Raw genomic sequence first — 22,735 nt, forward strand, 5'->3', positions numbered from 1 at the left:
GTGATGGGATGATGTTTATTATTAGTAATAACAATTACCCCAAACTCTAATCCAAATGACATTTCATCCTATGGACACCTGTGCAGTGCCACATAAGTTCCAAACCTGTTCTTTAATTAATTCCATGAGGAAAGACCATCCTGGACAACCGAAGAAAACATTATATTTTTAAACAAAAACAAAAATTGCTGCAGATACTGGCTTTTTTAGTGTCTTATTTTATTTAATTTACTATCATTTTAAAGCCAGTCTTTCTCTCCACCTCCACCCACTCTCGCACAATATGTTTTGGAAAAAATCTCAATAGTGGCTTCAAGAAAATGTAGAAATAGATAGACAGTTTTAATCTCAGCTATCCATAGATATTTATATGACAATATGATTTGTCCATGGCATAACGAAGCAAGCCAAGTTGTGTTTCAGAACAATGTCACATGAACAACTAAAATATACCATCACACTTTTACACCTATACTTTTATGGCTTGTGAAAAACCTTACATGAATGTAACACAATTGCAACTCAATTTCCAAAACCCATATAGTGATAGCTAGCCAGGCTCATACACATAATGTGCTGAATCTGATGCCAAAACCATTCTATGCCTCTTTGGGAAATGGGAACAAATTTAGTCAATGATGATAATGCAGAAATATCACAAAATCTAACATTTAAATGCATAGATTTGCTCCAAATTAAACAAAGAAACATTTATGTAGCAGAAACAAAGATAAAAATTGCTGTAAAATGTCACCAGGTCTAGCAGCATCTGTGGAGAGAAATCTGTGTTAATGTTTACATCTAGTGATCTTTCTTCAGAAAAAAAACATTCAGATGAAGGGTCACTGGACCCTGAACATTAATTGTACTTTCTCTCTACAGATGCTGCCAGATGTGCTGAGATTTTCCAGCAATTTATGTTTTTGTATCAGGTTTTTCAGCATCTGCAATACTTTCGATTTTTTTCTGTATATGAAACAGAGTCTTGTGAAAAAAAAACTTTAAACAAGAAAACTAGAAGCATACATAGGACCTCCCCAAAAAAAAACTTAGGTGGAAAAACATAATGCTAGTAAACCGTGTACCCAACTTGTGTTGACAAGTGACCAAGATGAGTTCAGGGCTCTAAGTGGGTTTGATGTGTCCTCCCAGCCTGCGGTGGCGCTGTAGTTGGAGGAGCGGAGCGAGTAGATGCGGATGTAGAGCGGCTGGGGTCGGCGTCACTTCCGGAGTGTCCGTTTCTGTCGTTTTGTTGTGGAATGGCGTTGGTGATGGAGCCCATCAGACTGGACAGAGGTAGGTCCCTCTCTCTGCACCCAGCGGCCGGCCCGGGGCAATTCCAGTTACTCCAAAGGTATAAATCACTTTGAGTGGAGCAGGCTGTAAGGTGCTTGAGCTAGGCTGCTGGTACGAAGGTATACCTTCCAGCTCCAGGGTTACCTGACCCCTTGGTAACGCCTCAAGGTGCTTCACAGAAAGGATTTTGCAGCTGGAAGATGCCAACAGAGGTTTTTTTAGGGGGGGTGCTGGCTCTTCCTTCCTCAGGGAGCCAGCACCACCACTACCCCCAAACAAAAAGGGCAAACGACAAGGCAGGCTTTTATATTTTTTCAAATAAAGCTCAGAACTGGGGATCTGAAGCAAATAAAACCAGTGATTGTTGGAGTAGCTCAACAGGTCCAGCTGTACCTCGAGAGACAGGAACAAAGAGGAAACTAGTTCTGAGGAAAGGTCACAAGTCTCAAAATGTTAACCCTGTTTGTTTTCTCTGCCGGTGCTGCCAGACCTGTGGAATTTCTCCAATTTCTGGTTTTGTTTGTTTTTAAATTCTCATGTTTGTTTTCAAATCCCTCCATGCCCTTGCCCCTCTGTGAACCTATCCACTCACTTTTCATCCACTCACTTTTCACCCCCCCCCAAAAAAGTCTGAGGTACATGGACTTCCTAATTCCAGCCCCTCGTGCAACCCTCATTATAAATGCCTCGAGCCTGTGCCTTCAGATGCTAGAGTGCTAACTCTCCTCAATTGCTTCATTCCTCCTGCTTAAGGAAAAGGAACAAATTGTGACATCTTTTTAACAAACTTTTTAAAACATTTCTCCTTTAATCAGTGAACTTCTGATCAACTCCCCTCATATCCTTTGGTTTCTCAATGTCAAATATTACTTCATGCTGTTGTAAAGTATTTTAGGAGGTGTTCAGGTTTCAAAGGTTTTGCTGTCGTTAAGGATCTGTTCAGAGAGGAATCTTGTCTAAAACAAAATTGTTCTTGCATTCAGGTGTTTCTTTAGCTTCCTCTGGGACGGATACTTAAGCTGTCTCTCTGAAAAATTGCATCACTGGTATTGCACCTGTTTTTCAGCGTTCTGGGCTTTATTTTAAAGTCTTTATTTCTTTGGAGTAATATTTAAGGTGCAAAGTTGTAGCAGTAATATTGTTAATCATATGTTTGTTTTAGTATAAAATTATGAATGCACTGGTCAGCAGGGAAGGAAATTTAAAACAAAGAACTTTAGAGATTGGAAATCTGAAACAAAAACAAAGTGCTGTAGAAACTCAGCAGGTTTGGCAGCATCTGTAGCAAGAAACACAAGGAAGGAAATTTGTTATTCTTACCTGGTCTGATTTAATGTAATTCTGTACATATGGCAATGTAGTTGACTCTGAACTGCCCTGTACAATGAAAATTAAAGATGGGTAATGCCCACATCCCATGAACAAATAATAAAAAAAATTGTATTTGCAAGTTAGGTTTGGAGTGAAGGATACATGCATTCAGCCTTGGTTGTGCACTTAGTTTACAATGTGAGTTTTAAATTTGACCCAGAAACAGCAAGTGTAACTGAGGCAGTGGATTTACTCGAGAACAATTTTGTATGTATTTATCATGGGTTTGTGAGAAAGATATTTTGTGATGGCTTCTGTGCAGATTACTATGGAAAGGAAGAATTCCATCGTAGAATTTGAAAAGGAAAACATTGAGTGCACTGTCTGTTTGCAGTTTAGTTAATGCTGCAGAACTGTCTGATAATGGTGTGGAAAGAAAGGATAATTGCTGTTTGATTGTTGTGGAATGAGCTACAAGAACAGAGTAACTAATGCATTAGTTATGACGATTGCCTTACCTGAACAAGGCTTTAAAAATATTATAAATTAATATCTTGGAAAATGGTAGTATTGAACTTGTGTTCAAGAAACATACTAAGTAGAAACTAAAGCTAAACTTCTATGCAATTACTTAAAAGCAGGAGAGTGAACCTGTAATTATAATTTTCCTCATGTTGAACTTAAGGTTCATGGGACAGTAGATGACATTGAAGGCATGGCAACTTTCAGCAAGGAACCAGGAATGGAATTGGGGAAGTAGATTTTAAGATATTCTGTCCTATCTGTAATTTTGTAAAGTTTAACTGAACTCAGTGAACATCTTGGATTGTGAACCAGAAAAATAGAAGGGAATGTCTGTCAGATATTCTGCCTTCAAGATGAGTTTTGAACTGACTACCTAGTCCTTCGAGTTCCCTGATACAATTCAGATGAGAGTCAAGAATTCTGATTTCTGGGTAATATTTGTCCGTCAATCAAAATAATTAAGGCTGACTATTGCTATTTGTGGCTCATTGCTATGAACAATTAGATGTCTTTCTTTCTTTTACTGGCTATGCTTCTCAAAATACTTAATTGGTTGTGAGGTGCCAAGAGACAACAGAAGGATGTTAAAGCTGCTATATAAATCAAATTCTTTCTTTCTGTGAGGCACAACTACCATTTCATTGCTGTGGTTCTGTTCGCCGAGCTGGAAGTTTTTGTTGCAAAAGTTTCGTCCCCTGTCGTTTTGTTGCAAACATTTCGAACAGAACCACAGCAACGAGCACCCGAGCTACAAATCTTCTCACAAACTTTGAACCATTTCATTGTTTGGAATCCATTTAGCTGTAAGTGAATGAGAAAGCAATGCCTCTGGTGTATAGTCTGTGCTAATTTAACCAAATGTAGGAACTGGGCGGACAGCTACTTGTAATTCCACAAGGAGACTAATGGAGTTAGGGTTAGCAAAAGAACTGGAAATAAATCGAATGAGGACAATAACCAGTTCGCTTCAAATGTTGTAATAAACATTGCTAGAATAGAAAACTAAAGACATTGTCATAAAATTTAAAAACATGTTTCATTTCCAAAATAATGTGCAGCAATCAGACTATTTTTCAGTGACTTTGGAAGATGTGTACGCAATAATGACAATCAAGTACTGATTACTGTAGCAAAGGGGGAATAATGTACTCTCATTCATAAAAGTAATTATCCACTGGATTGGCAATAATTGCTGGTACTATTCTAGTAGTATTGACATCACCATACAATATAAAAGTTGTGTATAAGGACATTTTCTAGTGTTTATCATCCAGACATGTTGTGCTCCGCTGCAATTGTTCATTGAAAAGTCAGACTTTCCCAAGAATTGTACGCATATCTACAGAAAAAGCCTTCTTGCAGTGATTATAATGGGAATAGATGTAGGACAGTCATTTATTTCAAATTTGAAGTCTAAAGACACTTTAAATTTGTGGCGTTTTAAAATTTTGAGTGGGCCAGTTAACTCAGTTAGCTCATGTTCAAAGCAAGTTCAGTTCCCATTCTGGCTGAGATAGACTTGGGACCTGGTCCTTGCCTGTCCCTTGTTGGTTGTAGAGTGGTGCTCCTCAAGTAATATAGCTATTTTCCTTTTCTCATAGAGATCTGCCTACAGTCCATTGTGCACTGTGGCTAATTAGCTCCCTAACTAATTTTCAATTTAATGACTACTTTGATCTGACAACAGAAATCTTCAATGATGTTTTGATGTTATGGCATGGAGCTAGCATAGCATAAAGATCGGGAACATACCTTGCCTGTATTTTTCAATTGTATCTGTAAGTTTGAGGTGGACTGTTAGCAAGAACTTCTCTTTGAAAGTCTGCTTTTATGCAGAATTGCTAATTCATTAAAAACAAATCAAGTTAGGAACTTCAAATAGATGATGCAGACAGGTGTCTGAATTTAAAAGGTTATTAAACTGTTCTGGAATACTGACCAATAGAGGATAGCAAGTAAAAAAGATTTTTTTGATTAGCCAGTATTGTGCATAAACTTTCTAGAAAGCTCTACCACAATTGGGTAGGACAGATTTTTGTTATGTATATGAACTAATTGCAAAGAATTGGTTTGGTTGCATATCTGACTGTATTTGTATTTGAATTTATACTTGACTTTTCAGATGTTTCCCGTGCTATTGAACTGCTGGAGAAGTTACAAAGGAGTGGAGAGGTGCCACCGCAGAAGCTGCAGGCTTTGCAAAGGGTACTTCAGAGTGAATTCTGCATTGCTGTACGAGAAGTATGTCCCTGTACATTTTCCCCTCTAAATGATGTACAATAAAGTCAGAAAGCTGTTTAAATACTATTTCACTGAACAATTATTTTTGTGCAAAAATACAAACAAGCATTTGAGAAAAATCTTGTACTTTCAAAGGTTGTGACATGGTTATATCAGCCTAATGCAGAATAATCAAAACCAATCTTAATGTAGGATAGAACCCTGGAATGCTTGGTGGTTTATGATTTTAAGGTAACAATTACTTGCTGTGCTTCATAAAATAAAACTGTTTATTCAGATATCTTAATGGGAAAATATCATAAATGAAAATTATCCCACCTCTCACCACCATAAACAACTGATTTCTAAGAACTAGTCTTTTGAATATCATGATTACCTTAATTTTCCAATTAAATCTAGATCTTTAAATAAAAATAATTGGTTTTATTTTAACTTTTGAATTTGTTTGCTGACAGTTGGTTTTGTCCAATTCTGTTCTGCCAAAGTATTGGAAGGCTTATTTGTGAATAAATACTGTAAACCTGGAAATTAGTTAGCTCTCAGCAGTAACATCCACTGTGTTGCCCACAGGTTTACGAGCATGTTTATGAAACTGTGGATATTAATAGTAGTCCAGAGGTGAGAGCCAATGCTACTGCTAAGGTAGGAAACTGTTGTAAATTGGTTAATGGCTCGTATTATATTTGTTGGCTTAAATTCCTCAGAATCACTTAATTCGACAGTGCTTTATGGTAAGGAGACTTGCAACAGTATTTCTGAAAAGGCTGGCATTGCACAGTTAGGCTGTACAAGTACCACAGCTTTTATGATGAATTAAATTTTATCGTATGAGCTTCACTGCATTATTGTACTCCTATATCCCTTCATACTATTTACTTTGTTGCAGTGAATCTCAATTTTACTTTTAGTTTGAATATATTTAGAGCAGATAAATGTACGTCATGATCATTTTTTTCCTGACAATGTGCTTTCCTTGGATGTATATTCAATGAGTTTCCACTTTTTAAACCCAAGTTGTATGTCTTACTTTTCAAGAGAAGAGGGGTCTGTTGAGTGAGTAACCAGGTTGGCAAGTTAAGCAAATATTTCTTTCATAATGCCTTGCTGTTATTACCAGGATTCATATTTGTTACCATGGTAATTTGAGTGATCTTCATAATTGGTATAAAGTTTCTGAAACTTCAGTTAGGCTCATACCGTATTGTGATAACGGACGTGATTAGTTATGCATGTTGCTTGACAGGCTTATGTTCAAATAATTTGAAATTTGATTTGTTTCTCAGCAAACTTTTAATTCTTTATTAGGAGAAATCTGCAAAGAATACTTTGAATTATTTTTTCTGAACTCTCTCTTGCAAAAGAAAAATTGCTGGAGATGTGCTCAGCAAGTTACTGCCCTAACATGCTGCTTGAATGGCAGGTTCATGCCTATGATAATTTGCTCTATCTGAACTGTGTCACTGTGGCAAAGTGCCAGGTGGAAATAATACACTTTCTGTAAGGGAAGAAAATAAGGCATCCATTCATTGTTCACCTACAAACAATTGGTTTCAAAGAACAGAGAAGCCTAATTACTTGATTTTGTATGTTGGGAATATTGTGTAATTTGGGGAAAAACACAAGTAAAGGAGAGTCAGTTCCTTATGTGTTTTCCTCTAGAAATTGGCAAAATCTGTTACAGATGCATCTGAGTCAAAGATTTGAGAGTATACCCTCAGGCAGGTTTCTTAGTATTTTTCTGGACAATTTTTGATAATTTCTTGTTCATGTCATTATACCTTTTCATGCAATATCAGCTGTTTGCTCAAGCTTCTGTGAGGTGCCATGGTCCATGGAAGCATGGATATCTTCTGATTTCCTTTGTTCCCCTTCTCCACCATGCACTTGACATGTCAATACCTAAATGGGAACAAAGTAGAGGGGTCCTGGTGCATTAATAGGTACCAGCTTTGCCCTGCTTTTGTTCAGCCTCGGGCTCTTTGTTGCCCTGTTACAGCAAAATAGCAATGTTATCTTTTAGAAAGATTGGCATGTGTTACAACTGTATGCTATTTTGAACTCCAGTGAGACCACCAAATTATGATACGATCTGTGTTACGAAACATACATTATCGGCAAAAGGTGAGATACATGTGGTTTTTCAACCCCCAATCTCTACTCTCGTCGCCTATGAGTTGCACCTGACTTCGTGTGCCACCATGACTTCTCAGATTTTTCCTAAATTCTGACCGCTTAATAATTCCTAGAACCTGTCCTAAGTTCCGACAGTACAGAGATATTCAATTGCTGTTGGGACTTAACTCAATGTCCTCCACACACAACCTGAGTGGTTCGTTTGTATTTCCTGCAGTACAGCTAAAAAAATCTTCTAGCCTGAAGCATGGAGTCTACATTCTGTCTCCTTCCCAACACACTGACTTTCAGTCTCTTTCTATAATATTTTGTCAGTGACCTTTAACAGTCCAAAATGACGCATTAAAAAGCTTCCATGCTGTTGGCCAAAATTGAGTATTGCCACCTAGCAACTTCTGGAATCATCTGTTCCTTGAATGTTGAATTGCTGGCTTGCACCGTATGAAAGAATGATATAACTTGAAAATTTTGTCTCAATCCGACGGGAGATATATCCATGCTGACTATGCTATTTTCTATATAATCCTTACCCTATAAGTTAGGGTTTGGAATGAACCCATATAGCTGACATTCCAACCAGTTTATATTCATTGCTGACCAAAAAGGCAATTCTTCTGTTGGACAATAGGAAACTGGATCCATGATGAGAAATGCAATTTGCAGTTTTTGCTTATCCCTTCCTCAACATAAACTGAACTTGGAATCGTGATTTTATTATTGAATATTAGCAAATAAATTTGACTTGACGCAAAGTTGTTTTTTTGCTGCATAACATTTACATTTCCCAGAGTGACATAGACTGTGTCCGTTCTTTGACCAGATCGGATGTTTTACTCAAAATATCAGTTTTATAATAATTGGTATATATCAATTTCTCTGTTTTCATGATATAGATGTGAAGGATAAGCATGCGATTTTATGGTATATATGCTGCATCTGTTACGTGTCTGTAATACATTGGAGATATGTGCATAATACTTGCAACTGATTGATCAAATAAATGTTAACTATGGAGATTGTTTGCTTGAAAATAGACGAGTCAAAAAATGTAACTTTAATGCTCTGTACAATTGCAGTTATCTGTGCTATTGTAGTTTATACATTCTCTTAAATTACTGTCAGGTTCAAACTTTCTCCACTCTGCATTAGTGTGTTTAACAAGTCCAAGATTGCTTCCCTCAATGTAATTCTTCAAACCACCAATGCTTCAGGAATTGTTCATCTTAGTTTCTCGTGAATCTTGTTTAATATGCCTGAGCTTCACTATCTCTTCTCCTCCACATAGGCTGCCAGACAGGAAAGCAGCAACAAATTCAATCTGACTCTAGACCTCTGCAATGTGCTTGCAAATCCCAGTGTCCCTGCTTGACTTTCCAAAGCCCTGCATCCAGTTACTTGCATACTCTCTCCTGCCTCCTGGAAGGATTTCCTTTCCCAGACCCATTGTTCACTTCCAGACCTGTATATTGCCCACAATTTTACTGTCTGAACGGTACCTGGAAAAAAATGGCCATAGAAAATGAGTGGATAAGAGAAAGAAAAACAGTAGAAACGCTTTAAAAGTGATGCAGCAAAAGAGAATTTTACATGACACCTACAAAGTCGAAACAGGTGGTCAAGGTGGGAAAGGTCTGATTGACATACAGAGAAAGAGAGTATTAAAAAACAGTGCTGAAAATGTGTTGCTGGAAAAGCGCAGCAGGTCAGGCAGCATCCAGGGAACAGGAGAATCGACGTTTCGGGCATAAGCCCTTCTTCAGGAATTAAAAAACAGTGGATGACAAGATATTGAGAGCCCCTAGATAAAGGTTTCAATTTTGAAAACCTTGATTTCTTTAAGTCTACCAAATGAAAAGTTATCTTTGAACCTATAAGAATTGTAATGAAACAGCAAACTTTGTTTGAACCGACACTCAATAAACCTTCATTCCTGATGAGGGCCTTATGCCCAAAATGTCGATTCTAGTGCTCCTCAGATGCTGCCTGAACTGCTGTGCCTTTCCAGCACCACTCTCTTAAACCTGAGGTCAAACAGTGAGTTATAGTGAGAACATTTGAATGTAACATTTCCTCAAGAGTCCATTGTGAGTTGGAATATTTCTCTCCTGAATATTATTTGTGCACACGAATGAGGAACAGGAGTAGGTTACTTGGACCTTTGTTGCCTTTGTAGTGTTTGGAATGGTTGTGTACTTTTGTCTGTGCTGTGCACCAGCTTGTTTTACAGAATTTGATATGATTGTAAATGCGTAATTTGTCTCAACAGGCAACAGTGGCAGCATTTGCTGCCAGTGAAGGTCACTCGCATCCAAGAGTTGTGGAATTACCCAAAACTGATGAAGGGCTAGGATTCAATATAATGGGTGGTAAGGAACAAAATTCTCCCATATACATATCCCGCATTATCCCTGCTGGCATTGCAGATCGTCATGGAGGTCTGAAACGTGGGGACCAGCTCCTGTCAGTCAATGGAGTGGTAGGTATCTTTGATATTCTTTTGCAAGAACTTGTGTTTATATCACACCTTTTCCATCCTAAGATATTTTGCAGCCAATTGAAGTACAGCCACTAATGTTGTCCAAAATATATTTAAATGTTCACTTCGAGACCTACACCGGCACTCTTAACTGTGTAAATCAAGAAATCCCAAGCTTGCCGTCACTGAATTGTCCACCGTCAACATTTTGGGTACTTGCCCTTGACTAGCTGTACTACCGTAGAAATACTGTAGTTGCAAGAGCAGATTGGAGGCTCAGAGTTTTGCAATTAGTAACTCGCCTCCTGACTCCCCATAGCTTTTCCATCTTCCAAGATGAAAGTGAGGAGTATGATGGAATATTCTTCACTTGTCTGAATTAGTGCAGCTCCAATAACGCTCAAAAAGTTCAACACCATGTAGAACAAAGCATGGCTTGTTCAGCACCCTGCCCACCATTTTAAACAATTACTATCTCCACTATTGATCCCTAATGCAGTAGTGTGTACCATGTACAAGGCTCTTTGGCAGCAATTTCAAAAACTATCATCTCTGCAACCTAGAAAGACAAGTGTAATAATCACTTGGAAACACACCACCTGCATGTTCCCATTCAGCCCATGTATCTTCCTAATTGGGAACGGTTTTGTCATTGCTTCATTGTCTGTGGGTCAAAATCCTACAACTCCCTTGCTTACCAGCATTGTAAGTGTAACAGGTATCTACCTTCACTAGACAGACTGTAAAAGTTCAAGAAAGCTTGCTAACTTCTCAAAGTTTGGGAATTGGCAATAAATGTTGACCATTCCAGTGATGCACTCTTGCCATGGAATGGGGAAATGGTTTTTACTTCTGAGTGAAGTATAAAAATAGGGAAGTCTCCTTAAAAATAAATAACATCAGTCAGACCTTAGGAATACTATGAACAGTTTTGGGTCTTTATCTCAGGAAAGATATACTGACATTGGGGCATCATCTCAGAATAAGTGATTGCACTTTTAAGACAGAGATGAGAATTCTTTTTCTCTGACGCTATTGTATCTGTGGAAATCTTTTACCATACAGGGCTATAGAGGCTGGGTCATTAAATATATTCATGACTGAGCGATTTTTAATCAGTAAGAGAAACCAGGATTATGGGATAAAGCAGGAGTATGGGATTGAGGATAATCAGACTCACCATAATGCATTGAATGAAAGGGCAGACATGATGGGCTGAATGGCCTGCTTCTACACCTTGGTTTCATGGAAAAAATTATGAAAAAAGATAATTTAGCATGCAGTAACCGAAAAATGACTTGTTAATCTCAACTCAGTATAAAATGATCTTGGGGAAAGCGAAGGTCTGATGGGCAATGACTTAAGCTACCTGAATGCACCACTGCTGGAGGGGTTGGAGTGGTGATGAGGCTGTAAGGTTTGCAGTGCAGGTGGCTGGATTTCTGATTGTCTGGTGTGAGTTGAAATTCCATACTACCTCTGAAAGGTTTCAAGGAAAATGCTGAAATGAAAATGAATGTTGCAAAGTAATGCATTTAGCAGAGGAAGGGAGTCTCCGTTGTCAGGAAGATGGTGGCGTAATGAATAATAGAGGCACAGGCTAATGTTTTGGAAACAAGGGTTCAAATCCCACCATTTCATCTAATGGGATTTATAATCAATTAATAAATCCAATTCACTCAAAGAAGTGAAGAGAGAGAAAACTGGGAACTACAGGTGTGATATCTTTGTACTGGTGGTTGAAAAATCGTTAGAATTTATTTATAGATTGATAAATGGGCAGTTTTGTAATAAAATCCTGACTGGATATAGTTAGTGGGGATTTTAAATAATGTTTGACAAACCTGTTGGATTTATTTTAGGATGTTTGATAAAGGGGACTCAGTACGTTTGGAATTTCAGCAAGCTGTTGGAAAGAATGCCCTGCAGAAGAGGTTGTTCACCTCCTACCCAAGTGCTTTTAATTTTGCTAATGTACTGGCATGAATTAAGGATTAACTAACGGTCAGAAACGTTGGAATAAGTGGATCAGTCTTGTGTTGGCCACCTTTGACTAGTGTAACGTTCACAGTATAAATCAGTGAATTGGATGTGGAGACCAAATGTAATATTTACAAATTTTTGGATGATGCAAAGGTACATGGGAATATGTCTTCTGAGGAACATGCAAAACAGATTCAAGAGGATTTGGACAGACTTAGTTGCTGCCATGCATTATTTTTACTTCTCATCATGATATATACTTTAGTATTTAGATTTATGATTGGGCATTTTTAAAGTTTTAAAGCCTGCTACATGCTGGTTTTGTGCATCTTTGAAAACTGACTGGAACCTGCTGGTTTAAGAGAAGAATAGATTAGATTACTTCGTGTGGAAACAGGCCCTTCGGCCCAACAAGTCCACACCGACCCACCGAAGGGCAACCCACCCGGGCCCATTTCCCTAACACTACGGGCAATTTAGCACGGCCAATTCACCTAACCTGCACATTTTTCGACTGTGGGAGGAAACCGGAGCACCCAGAGGAAACCCACGCAGACACGGGGAGAATGTGCAAACTCCACGCAGTCAGTCACCTGAGGCGGGAATTGAACCCGGGTCTCTGGCGCTGTGAGGCAGCAGTGCTAACCATTGTGCCACAGTGCCACCCACAAAAAATCTAAGCAGTTGAGCTGAACATGTGGGTGAATACTTAAATCATTAACATTCACCTCATTTTAAACCAGATTTCTTTCCTCTGCAATTTTTTCCCTTTATTTCCTAATGACATTCCTTTGTTGATATATGGATACCAATTACCTGTCATCCTCACATGTGTTTACAGCAGGATCACTGGATAACAATTGCAAGCAGAAGCTTTATGGATGTATTTTTCTTCCTACCAAATGCAAATGAATGTAGCCAATAGTAACTTTTGTACAATCTGACTGAGAATAGCTTGCTCGTTAACAGGTTTAACTCTGGTAAATTACCTGTCCTTATTAAGATTCAAACCACTCATTCAATGCACAGTGAGTCATGAGAAGAGAATTCACTTGAGATTAATGGTACCTTTTTACAGTTGGACTGAAACTGGGATATATTCTAAAATTCAGCAGCCTCATTGATGTAAGAAATGAATGAGATTCAGCGCATTTTGGAAAAGCAAATCAGGACAGGACTTATGCACTTAATGGTAAGGATCTGGGGCGTGTTGATGAACAAAGACTCTGGAGTGCAGGTTCAAGGTTCCTTGAAAGTAGAGTCGCAGGTAGAAAGGATAGTGAAGAAGACCTTTGGTATGCTTGCCTTTATTGATCAGTGCATTGAGTGTGAGAGTTGGGAGGTCATTTTGTACAGGACATTGGTTAGGTCAATTTTGGTTTCTGCTGTAGGAAAGATTAAATTAGATTCGATTAGATTCCCTACAGTGTGGAAACAGGCCCTTCAGCCCAACAAGTCCACACTGACCCTCTGAAGAGTAACCCACCCCCCTCTGACTAATGCACCTAACAACTACGGACAGTTTAGCATAGCCAATTCACCTGGCCTGCACATCTTTGGAATGTGGGAGGAAACCGGAGTACCCGGAGGGAATCCACGCAGACACGGGGAGAATGTGCAAACTCCAAACATACAGTGAAATTTGATAGGGTTCAAGGGTATTCCTGGGATTGAATGGTTTGAGCTATAAGGAGAGGCTGAATAGGTTGAGGTCTGATCTTAGAAGTTTATAAAATTGTGAGGAGCATAGTTAAGGTGAATAGCCAGGGTAAGGTGAAAGGGCAGAGATTTGAAAGGGAGTTAAGGGACAACTTTTTCATGCAGAGGGTGGTGCATGAATAGAATGAGCTGCCAGAAGAAGTGGTGGAGGCTGGTACAAATACAACATTTAAAAGTCATCTGAATGGGTATATGAATAGGAAGAGTTTAGTGGGATATGGGCAAAGTGCTGGCAAATGGGACTAGATTAGGTTAGGATATCTGGTCAGCGTGGACGAGTTGAACCAAAGAGTCTGTTTCTATGCTGTACAGCTCTGTCTCTCTGTGATTTGACCACTGGTTAAGAAAGCAATTATTTTTTTCTGCATTGACTGCCTTGACAACTGCAAATGCACACCTAAGTTTGAACAGAGAAAAAATTTGGCAACTTTTAAGTGAGGGCCCTCATTCAGAGAAAAAGTTAAAAGCTAAGATCTTTAGTCTGTTAGCTAATTAGCATCCTTCTATCAGTATGAGTGAATACAGCCTCGAGCACTTCAGTGACAGCAGAGGAGATGATGTACTGGGAGTCCCTGACTTACAAATGTGATCCCATATAGGGGAGTAATTTTAAACGTCTGACATGCAACTGTTTACAAACTGGTATTTTATATTGTCCTGTATTGTGTTCCAACATGCATACAAATCAATTTGTAAATAGACTCTAGAACAGAACACGATCGCAAACCAGGGACTGCCTGTACTGTACTTTTGATGACTGCACAACCTGATTCTAGAAAGACAAAGTCTGCTGCATATGAATTGTCCCTTACCACTGGTATGGAAGTTTTTTATCTGCAGAGCTAGCACCTGCTTTTTCGCGTATGGAACCACATCCCATTGTAGTGATGAATTCCTGCTCAAAGCTGGTGTTGCAATTTGTCAACTAAAGTTTAAAATTTGACATCATTCATCTTGAAGTCTTTCTTGTCTCTTTTCGTGGCTTTTGAAAAGAGAATATAAAAGATTGAGGCACATGGCAAATCTGTAATAGAAACAGATTTGTTTTCCCTCCTTGCCCTTTACCCTAATTCTGTTGAAATGTTTGTTTTAATTTTCCGAATGCCTAAAATTTTGGTTTAATCTTTATATTTCCAACAATTTGTCAATTGTCAATATGAATGCAGAACAACTAAACCTCAGAGAAACTTATGCTGGAATAGGCATTCAGCGTATTACTTCTGGATTTCCCAAAAGATTTAATGCCAATCAATTCATTTAATAATGAAATTGAATGGTAATGTTAGGCAGATGATGCAACCAATTTGCATGCAGTAACGTGTCTCATGGTACAGTCAATTGAGACTTTCCTGAAGGTATCACAGTGGACCAGGCGGGTGTTTGTGGTACAGTGACCGTGTCCCTACCTCTGATGCAGGAGCCCCAAGTTAGAGTCCCATGTGCTCGATGGGTGTATCATGACATCTCTGAACACATTCATTAAAAAGAAATATCATAGTGCTGAAGTGAAGCTTAATCCACAATCTTCTGACTCAGGTGGACAAGTTACAGGCTGAACTAACCAAGCATGTATTGAATTTGTCAAAAGTTTTAAAGAGCAAATGGATTAATGGGTTTTTTTTGTGTGCAGAGTGTTGAAGGAGAACACCATGAAAAAGCAGTTGAACTTCTGAAAGCTGCCCACGGAACGGTTAAATTAGTCGTCAGATACACGCCAAAAGTTCTGGAAGAAATGGAATCGCGGTTTGAGAAAATGAGGTCAGCAAAACGCAGGCAGCAAATCAATTATTGATTTTTGTGGTGCTGTGCTCCTGTTATTTTTCATGACAGCTGGGATTTCTTAATGTTGTACTTGCTATTGATGTGACATGATCAGTCAGTGTCATACTCAAATTAGTTAGTCACACTAACAGTACATCACAATAATGCATTTTTGCTTATTAATCCAGTGTTAAATTTACAGTGAAGTCAGTTTAAATCTGTTTCAAGTATTCATATTTCTAATTCAAAGAATTATTACTTTTCCTAATTTGCAAATGCTGAAAACCTCAGTTGATGGTGTGACATCAGGGACAGGAGTTTCCTTTGTCACTTATTTTTGTGTAATTGAGGCAAACTCTATCCCTTTGGTCCAACTACAACGATGAAAATTAAGACTTAGAAAATGAGTATCTGCTTCAGAATTAGGTAGCTGTTATGGATATAGTTAGAGAGCAGTTATGCTCTCCCATTTAATTGTTATTAAACTGGAGTCTGACCACCAAATAAGACCTGCAGTTATTCATTTTTGTCCATATCCTAATCCATAAATGCTTAATCATCAGAACAAGACTATAACTTGGGAAATTCAGGAATAGGGTTGCTTGAACTGTTCAGTCTCACTTTGCTGCAACAGTCCATGTGATTATCCCCAGTTAAGTTCAGCACTGGCCAGTTAAACCATCAAAAAATGAGGGTAAACAAAAGAATAAAAATAAGATTCCTAATGTTTTCTTTTCAAATTAGTTGATACTCTATGCACTAATGGTGAGGCTTGCTCTTCAAAATAGCTAACCTGTCCATGTTACGCATAACTTTGTCAAATAAATACTGTGCTGTTATGTTACTTATCCCAGGAGAGATACATTCCTTTCAGTAATTGAACTGCTGTTGTTCAGATCTTCATTCCAGTAAAATAGATAACAGAAGTCAATGAGTTAGTCTAAAACAAATAATGCATGATTGGACCACATCTTATTGCTGGTAACTGCCCAGTACTTATCATTTCAACACTACTTCCAAGAAGTAAAAGATAAATTAACTTGACTTCAAGCCTGATTTACTTTTTTTAAGCACATTGTTCTGAGCTCAAAACTAATAGCATCCAGTCATGTTGCTTTGGCCTGACCAAAGTGCATGCAATTTATGGGCAAGTTTTAAGTGGGAAATCGAAATCATTCTTATGTTATTTTTACATAAAATTAATAGTTCACTTTAAGTTTCTGCCTCCAAACTCATGTCTCCACAATAAAACGACAATTAGACTACTAAATTGTTAACTGAAACTGAATAAACTTTTATATAAGGTTTCTATTAATTCTTTGCTTCAGATTTTCTACCACTTACAAAGCCAGTAATTTTTACAGAACAACTTTTTGTATTTGGACAGCTTAATTTTTGTACTGGTTTTTATATTTAAAAGGGGCAATACAGTAACATAAAAATGCATAAAAACCCATATTAGATCCTTCAGTCATCAGTCAATCACCTGAAACCAAAAAAGGAACCACTTGATCCTATGAAAATCTTCAAACTTGTTACAATTTGGTGGTCATAAACATCTCATGGTGATAGAAACTGAAGCAAATTTCCAATATATTTTGTTTTGTTTGAGCAGCTAGTTACATAAAAGAAGCCTTTTTTTCTAGTACTACTACTATTGGTTTGTTTTGACTTACCTAGTACTACACTAAGTACAAATGGTTTGTATTTATTCACTTACAAAATGTTTTGTTTCCAATTTATCCACATAACTGGACTATGTCAATTAATTAGAGTATTATACAGCTGATTGTAAGAGAACCTTGTAATATTTTTAAGATTTTGCTTGTCAGAAATGTGCTTTTTTGTCCTGCAGCTTTGTTGTTTCATGCTCTGTTGTGTAATGATATGCCTGTGTTTTATGTGTTTAAATAGAAATCAGATTGGACATTGTTAATGTTCGTTTTGACCAAATGTTTGTCTCGTTTGCCTAAATTGCTTATTTGTACCTGAGCAGTGCAATCCTTTAAATCCAAGAACCTACATGTCAGTGTGGTTGTATGGGAAGTGAACAACTCATAAATATCTCTCAACTTTTCACAACTTTCACTGAATTTTAACGATGGAGGTTTTTTTATTCTTGCTGCCGTTCAAAGAAAAAAAACACAGATTTGACTCAGGCCAAGGTGGGATTTAGAAAGTCTTCAGCCTGTTTATTGTACAATATTTTTACTAGAATCTCTTCCAATCATGTTTTGTTGTTTGTCACAGTTGTATTTCTATTCAAAAGTCTCATTTTCTGGCACCAATGTTGTGTGAAGACTTAACTTACTTCAGGCACAGCCATTGCACTTTGATTTAAAACACATTTTTTTGGGTATTTGAAGACACTTTTCTTTCAAAATCTGGCACCAAATGTTAAAAATCAAATATGAAAGGAATACAATTTGTTACCAGTTGCATTAGTCACCTGAGCCAGATCAAATCTGTGGAGCCCTAATTGTGTTACAATGATGCCTATTTGCTATGAGACACTCCGAGAGGAGAAAAATTAGTGAAGTTATTTTTAAACTATTGCCTCAAATTTATTTGGTTAATTATGTCATCCTTAATGTCGTTTTATAAATACGCTTTTAGAATTAACTATCAGCACTGAAGCGAAATAAAATACCTGATATAAGTAAGTGAAATGATACTGTGAGACCCAAAGAGCAGCTTATTGTGATTGAAACCCAAAAAATATTGAATGGATTTTTTTGTATCTGTATAATATATACTTTCCAAAAGGTAGATCCACCTTGCACTGGGGTTCTAATTTGTAACCAGTTAAGATCCAGTAGCTTTATTTTAATCTGATCTTTGTCTATTTTGTTTTGTGTATGTTGAAATTTGTACTTAAAATAAAATTATATATGTAAAAATAGTATGCTTTGTCAAATGTTATACTTCCTTCTATTCCTCATTGTGGTGCCCTGGGCCTATCTGCGTTCAGCTATTTCATCAATGACCTTCCTTCCATCATAAGGTCAGAAGTGGGGATGTTCATGTGCAACGTTCACCATTCATGACTCCCCAGGCACTGATGCAGTACTTGTCCAAAAGCAGCAAGACCTGGACAGAATCCAGATTTAGGCTGACAAATGGCAAGAATCATTTATGCCAGGCATTGGCCATCTCCAATAGGAGAGAATCGAACAGCTGTCCCTTGACGTTTCCTGGCATTGCCATCACTGGATCTTTTTATGCAATCATGAGATGTAGGCATCACTGTCCAGACCAGCATTTATTGTCCATCCCTAATTGCCCAGAGAGCAGTTAAGAGTCAACTATATTGCTATGGGTCTGGAGTCACATGTAGGCCAGACTAGGTAAGGATGGCAGCTTCCTTCCTGACTTTGGTGAGCCAAATAGATTTTTCTAACAATTGATAATGGATTCATGGTCATCATTGGACTCCTATTTCCCAGATTTTTATTGGATTTAAATTCCGCCATCTGCAGAGGTGGAATTCAGACCTGGATCCCCATTACCTGGATCTTTGGATTAACAGTCCAACACTAGATTGTTGCCTTCCTCCGCTGTCAACATCCTGGGGGTTTACCATTGACCAGAAACTGAACTAGACTAACTGTATAAATACTGTGGCTACAAGAACAGGTCAGAGTCTAGGAATCCTGCAGCAACTCACCACTTGAGTTGTTCAAAGTCTGTTCACCATCTAGTGGCGCAATTCAGAGGTGTGATGTAATGCTCTTTACTTGCCTGGATAGGTGCAACCCTAACAGCACTTAAGAAGTTTGACATTATCTAGGACAAGGTAACCTACTCTTTGGCATTACATACTCAGTCATTCACTCCTCTCCACCACCAATGCACAAGAACAACAGTGTGTATCATCTAGAAGATGTATTGCTGAAATTCACCACTTCTTTGACAGCACTTGTAAATCCAAGTCCACTACGATCTATAAGCTCATGAGCAATAGGGGCATTGCCATCTGCAAGTTCCCCTCCATCTTGGCTTCGATATATATATTACAGTTTCTGCAGTATCACTTGGTCAAACTCCAGGAACTCGCTCTCTACAGCCTTATGGGGTTACCAACAGCAAACAGACTGTAGCACATCAAGGCAGCTGACCTCCACCTTCTCAAGGGTAGCAAATACTGGGTCATGATAAATAAACCTAATTTGAATATTTATAATTTTTTCAATGCAATATTTACCCTTTCTTGCAAACTGCACAATTTCTGAACTAAATTTAGCTTAAAGCATGAGATTTGCTTGTGGTCAGTTGTGATATCAAGTGTGGGATATTTTGTAGTGAAAACAGTGCTGTCATTAAATCTATGTCATCCTGTGGTATTAATACTTATTCCTCCGGTTGATTTCTCACTCAGCATTTCAAAAAATACACTTGTCCTTTTTTTTTTCCTGTCTGTTTTGACTATATTACCATTTTTGTTCAACATTACATTTCATTACTTTATCTCAAGCTTTGTCTTGCTAATAACTGGTCTTGTATGGCATAAAAACAGTGCAGTATTAACACTCCCGAAAAGCATCCTCCCACTAATGTCTTCCCACCCTGTCTCCCAAATTCCTTTGTTCCAATTTCCTCATATGCATTAATTCTCCTTTTTTGAATATTCCTATTTCCTATTGTTCTTTCTGATTTATTTTTCCATTCTCACATGGAAAGTGGACAACGTTGGCTTGGTCAGTATTTGTTGCTTGTCCCTAATTGCATCGAGAAGATGGTGGCAAGCTGCCTGCTTGAATCACTGCAGTCTTTGGGGTGTGGGCACACCCACAATGTTATAAGAAAGGGAATTCCAAGATCTGATCCAGCAACAGAAGAAAGGGCAATATAGTTCTGAGCCCAGATGTTATATGACTTGGAGAGGCAATTACAAGTGTTGGTGTTATCTGCATCTACAGCTATGGCCTTTCAAGTGTTAGAGGTCACTGGTTGGAAGTTCCTATCAAAGCAGCCTGAATGATTGCTGCAGTGTGTCTCATAGATATACGTACTGCTGCTACTGTATGATAATGTAAGTGGGTTGCTTTGTACTGGATGATGTCAAGCTTGAATGTTGTTGAGCTGCATCCATCAAACGAGTGGGGGGGGGGGGGGGGGGGGTATACCGTCGCACTCTGGACTAGTGTCTTGATGGTGGACAGGGCACTGGGAAGACGAGGTGAGTTATACTGCAGAATTTCTAACCTGTGGAATGTTTTTGTGGTCCCAGTACTTACATGGCTAATCCACTTCAGTTTCTGGTCAATGGTAGCCCCAGGATATTGGTAGTGAGGGATCCAAATAAATATCAATGGGAGATGGCTACATTCCCTCATGTTGAATACAGTTTTTGCTTGGCACCTGTGTGGTGTGAATATTATTGCCACTTATCAGCCCAATCCTGCATGTTGAACAAGTCTTGCTTCATATAGACATTGGCTGTGTCTATCTGGGAAGTTAAAATGTTGCTGAAGATTGTATGATTAGCAGTAGACATCCCACGTCTGACCTTGTGATGAAATGAAAGTCATTGATGAAGCAGCTGAAGATGGTTGGGACTGGGACACCATCCTGAAGAACTTTGGCTCTTCTGGTGCGATGATAATGTCATTACCTCTGACCTAGGAGGCAAATATTCAAGTCCTGCCTGCTACAGAGATCTGTAATAACCTCTTGCTTGGGCTAAATGATGCACACTCGGGTGTGATTCAACATGCTTGTGAAATTTAGTTCTTTTTTGGACCAAGGCTGTAATAAGTCAGAAGCTGAGAGCCCCTGGCAGAATCCAAACAAAGTATCTGTGAGCAAGCCTCACAGTTTTCCATGAGAGTTATGATGATTGGCTGCCATTCCTTATGTTCCATAGCATTACCATTCCAAAGTGGGCTAAGTCTGGTACTTGAGAGGCAACAAAGCATGTTGTTCATGCTTTGAACAAAGATGTTCTTCATCTAGGCTGCCACTTCAATCCCATTCCTACCTGAATTAATAAATTCCATCCCACCCCCAGTACCATTTCTTTTGTTTTACTACTTTCCATTTCATGATCCTGTCTTTGTCTTTTCTGGGAAAAGTGAAGGAACATTGAACAGTATAGGGCCTTCGGCCCTCTGTGCTGTGGTGGCCTTTTATCTTACTCTAAAATCAGACTAACCTACATATCCTTCATTGTTCTATCTTCCATGTGCCTATCCAAGAGCTGCTTAAATGTCCTTAAAGTGTCTACCTCTACCACCACTGTTGGCAGTGCATTCCATGTACCCACCACTCTGTGTAAAGAACCGATCTCTGACATCTCCCAAACCTTCCTCCAATCACCTTAAAACTCTGCTCCCGTGTGATAGACATTTCCACCCTAGGAAAAAGTCTTTGGCTATCCACTCTATCTATGCCTCACAACATTTTGTACACCTCTATCAAGTCACCACTGATTCTTCTTCACTCCAATGAAAAAAGACCTAGCTCTCTCAACCTTTCTTCATAAGACATGCCCTCTACTCCAGGCAGAATCCTGGTAAATCTCCTCTGCACCCTCTCTAAAGCTTCCACATCTTTCCTGTAATGAGGCAACCAGAACTGAACACAATATTCTAACCAGGGCTCTAGAGAGCTGCAGCATAACCCCGTGGCTCTTAAACACAATCCCCTTGCTAATGAAGGTAAACACACCATACGCCTTCTTAATAACCCTATCAACTTGGGTGGCAACTTTGAGAGATCTATACAGATGGGCCCCAAGATCCCTCTGTTCCTCTACACTGCCAAGAATGCTGCCTTTAACCCTGCATTCTACATTCAAATTCAACCTTCCAAAGTGAATGACTTCACAATTTTCCAGTTTGAACTCCATCTGCCAATTATCAGCCTAGTTCTGCATTCTGTTAATGTCCTGTTGCAATTGACAACAGCCCTCCACACTATCCACAACAAACAAACAACCTTCGTGTCATTGGCAAACTTATTAAGCCACCCTTCCACTTCCTCATCCAAGTCATTTATAAAAATCACAAAAAGCAGAGGTCCCAGAACCGATCCGTGCAGAACACCACTGGTTGCCAAACTCCAGGTTGAATACTTTCCATCTCCTACCACCCTCTGTCTTCTATGGGCCAGCTAACCCTGTATCCATACTGACAGATTTCCCTGTATCCCATGCCTCTTTACTTTCTGAATTAGCCTACCATGGAGAACCTTATCAAACACCTTGCTAAAATCCATGTACACCACATCCACTGCTCTACTTTCATCAATGTAATTTGTCACATCCTCAAAGAATTAAATAAGGTTTAT

The 22,735-nt window shown here is 38.6% G+C and overlaps 1 protein-coding gene across 2 annotated transcripts; it reads left to right on the top strand.

Annotated features, from left to right (window-relative positions):
- Positions 1–1,216: 1,216 nt before the first annotated feature.
- On the top strand, positions 1,217–18,348 carry lin7c (lin-7 homolog C (C. elegans)). Of its 2 annotated transcripts, XM_043705454.2 has the most exons (5): positions 1,217–1,296; positions 5,255–5,373; positions 5,944–6,015; positions 9,773–9,982; positions 15,315–18,348. In XM_043705454.2, exons 1-5 carry the CDS (start codon positions 1,260–1,262, stop codon positions 15,474–15,476), a joined length of 600 nt encoding a protein of 199 aa, XP_043561389.1. In that variant the 5' UTR covers positions 1,217–1,259; the 3' UTR covers positions 15,477–18,348. The 2 variants fall into 2 exon arrangements, with proteins under 2 accessions (XP_043561389.1, XP_043561390.1); XM_043705455.2 differs by lacking the exon at positions 5,944–6,015.
- The last annotated feature ends 4,387 nt before the right edge of the window (positions 18,349–22,735 follow it).

The sequence above is a fragment of the Chiloscyllium plagiosum genome, unplaced genomic scaffold (assembly GCF_037043375.1).
Source record: "Chiloscyllium plagiosum isolate Xiang-an unplaced genomic scaffold, Cpla_swu_hap1 HiC_scaffold_18, whole genome shotgun sequence".
Lineage (NCBI taxonomy): Eukaryota > Metazoa > Chordata > Chondrichthyes > Orectolobiformes > Hemiscylliidae > Chiloscyllium > Chiloscyllium plagiosum.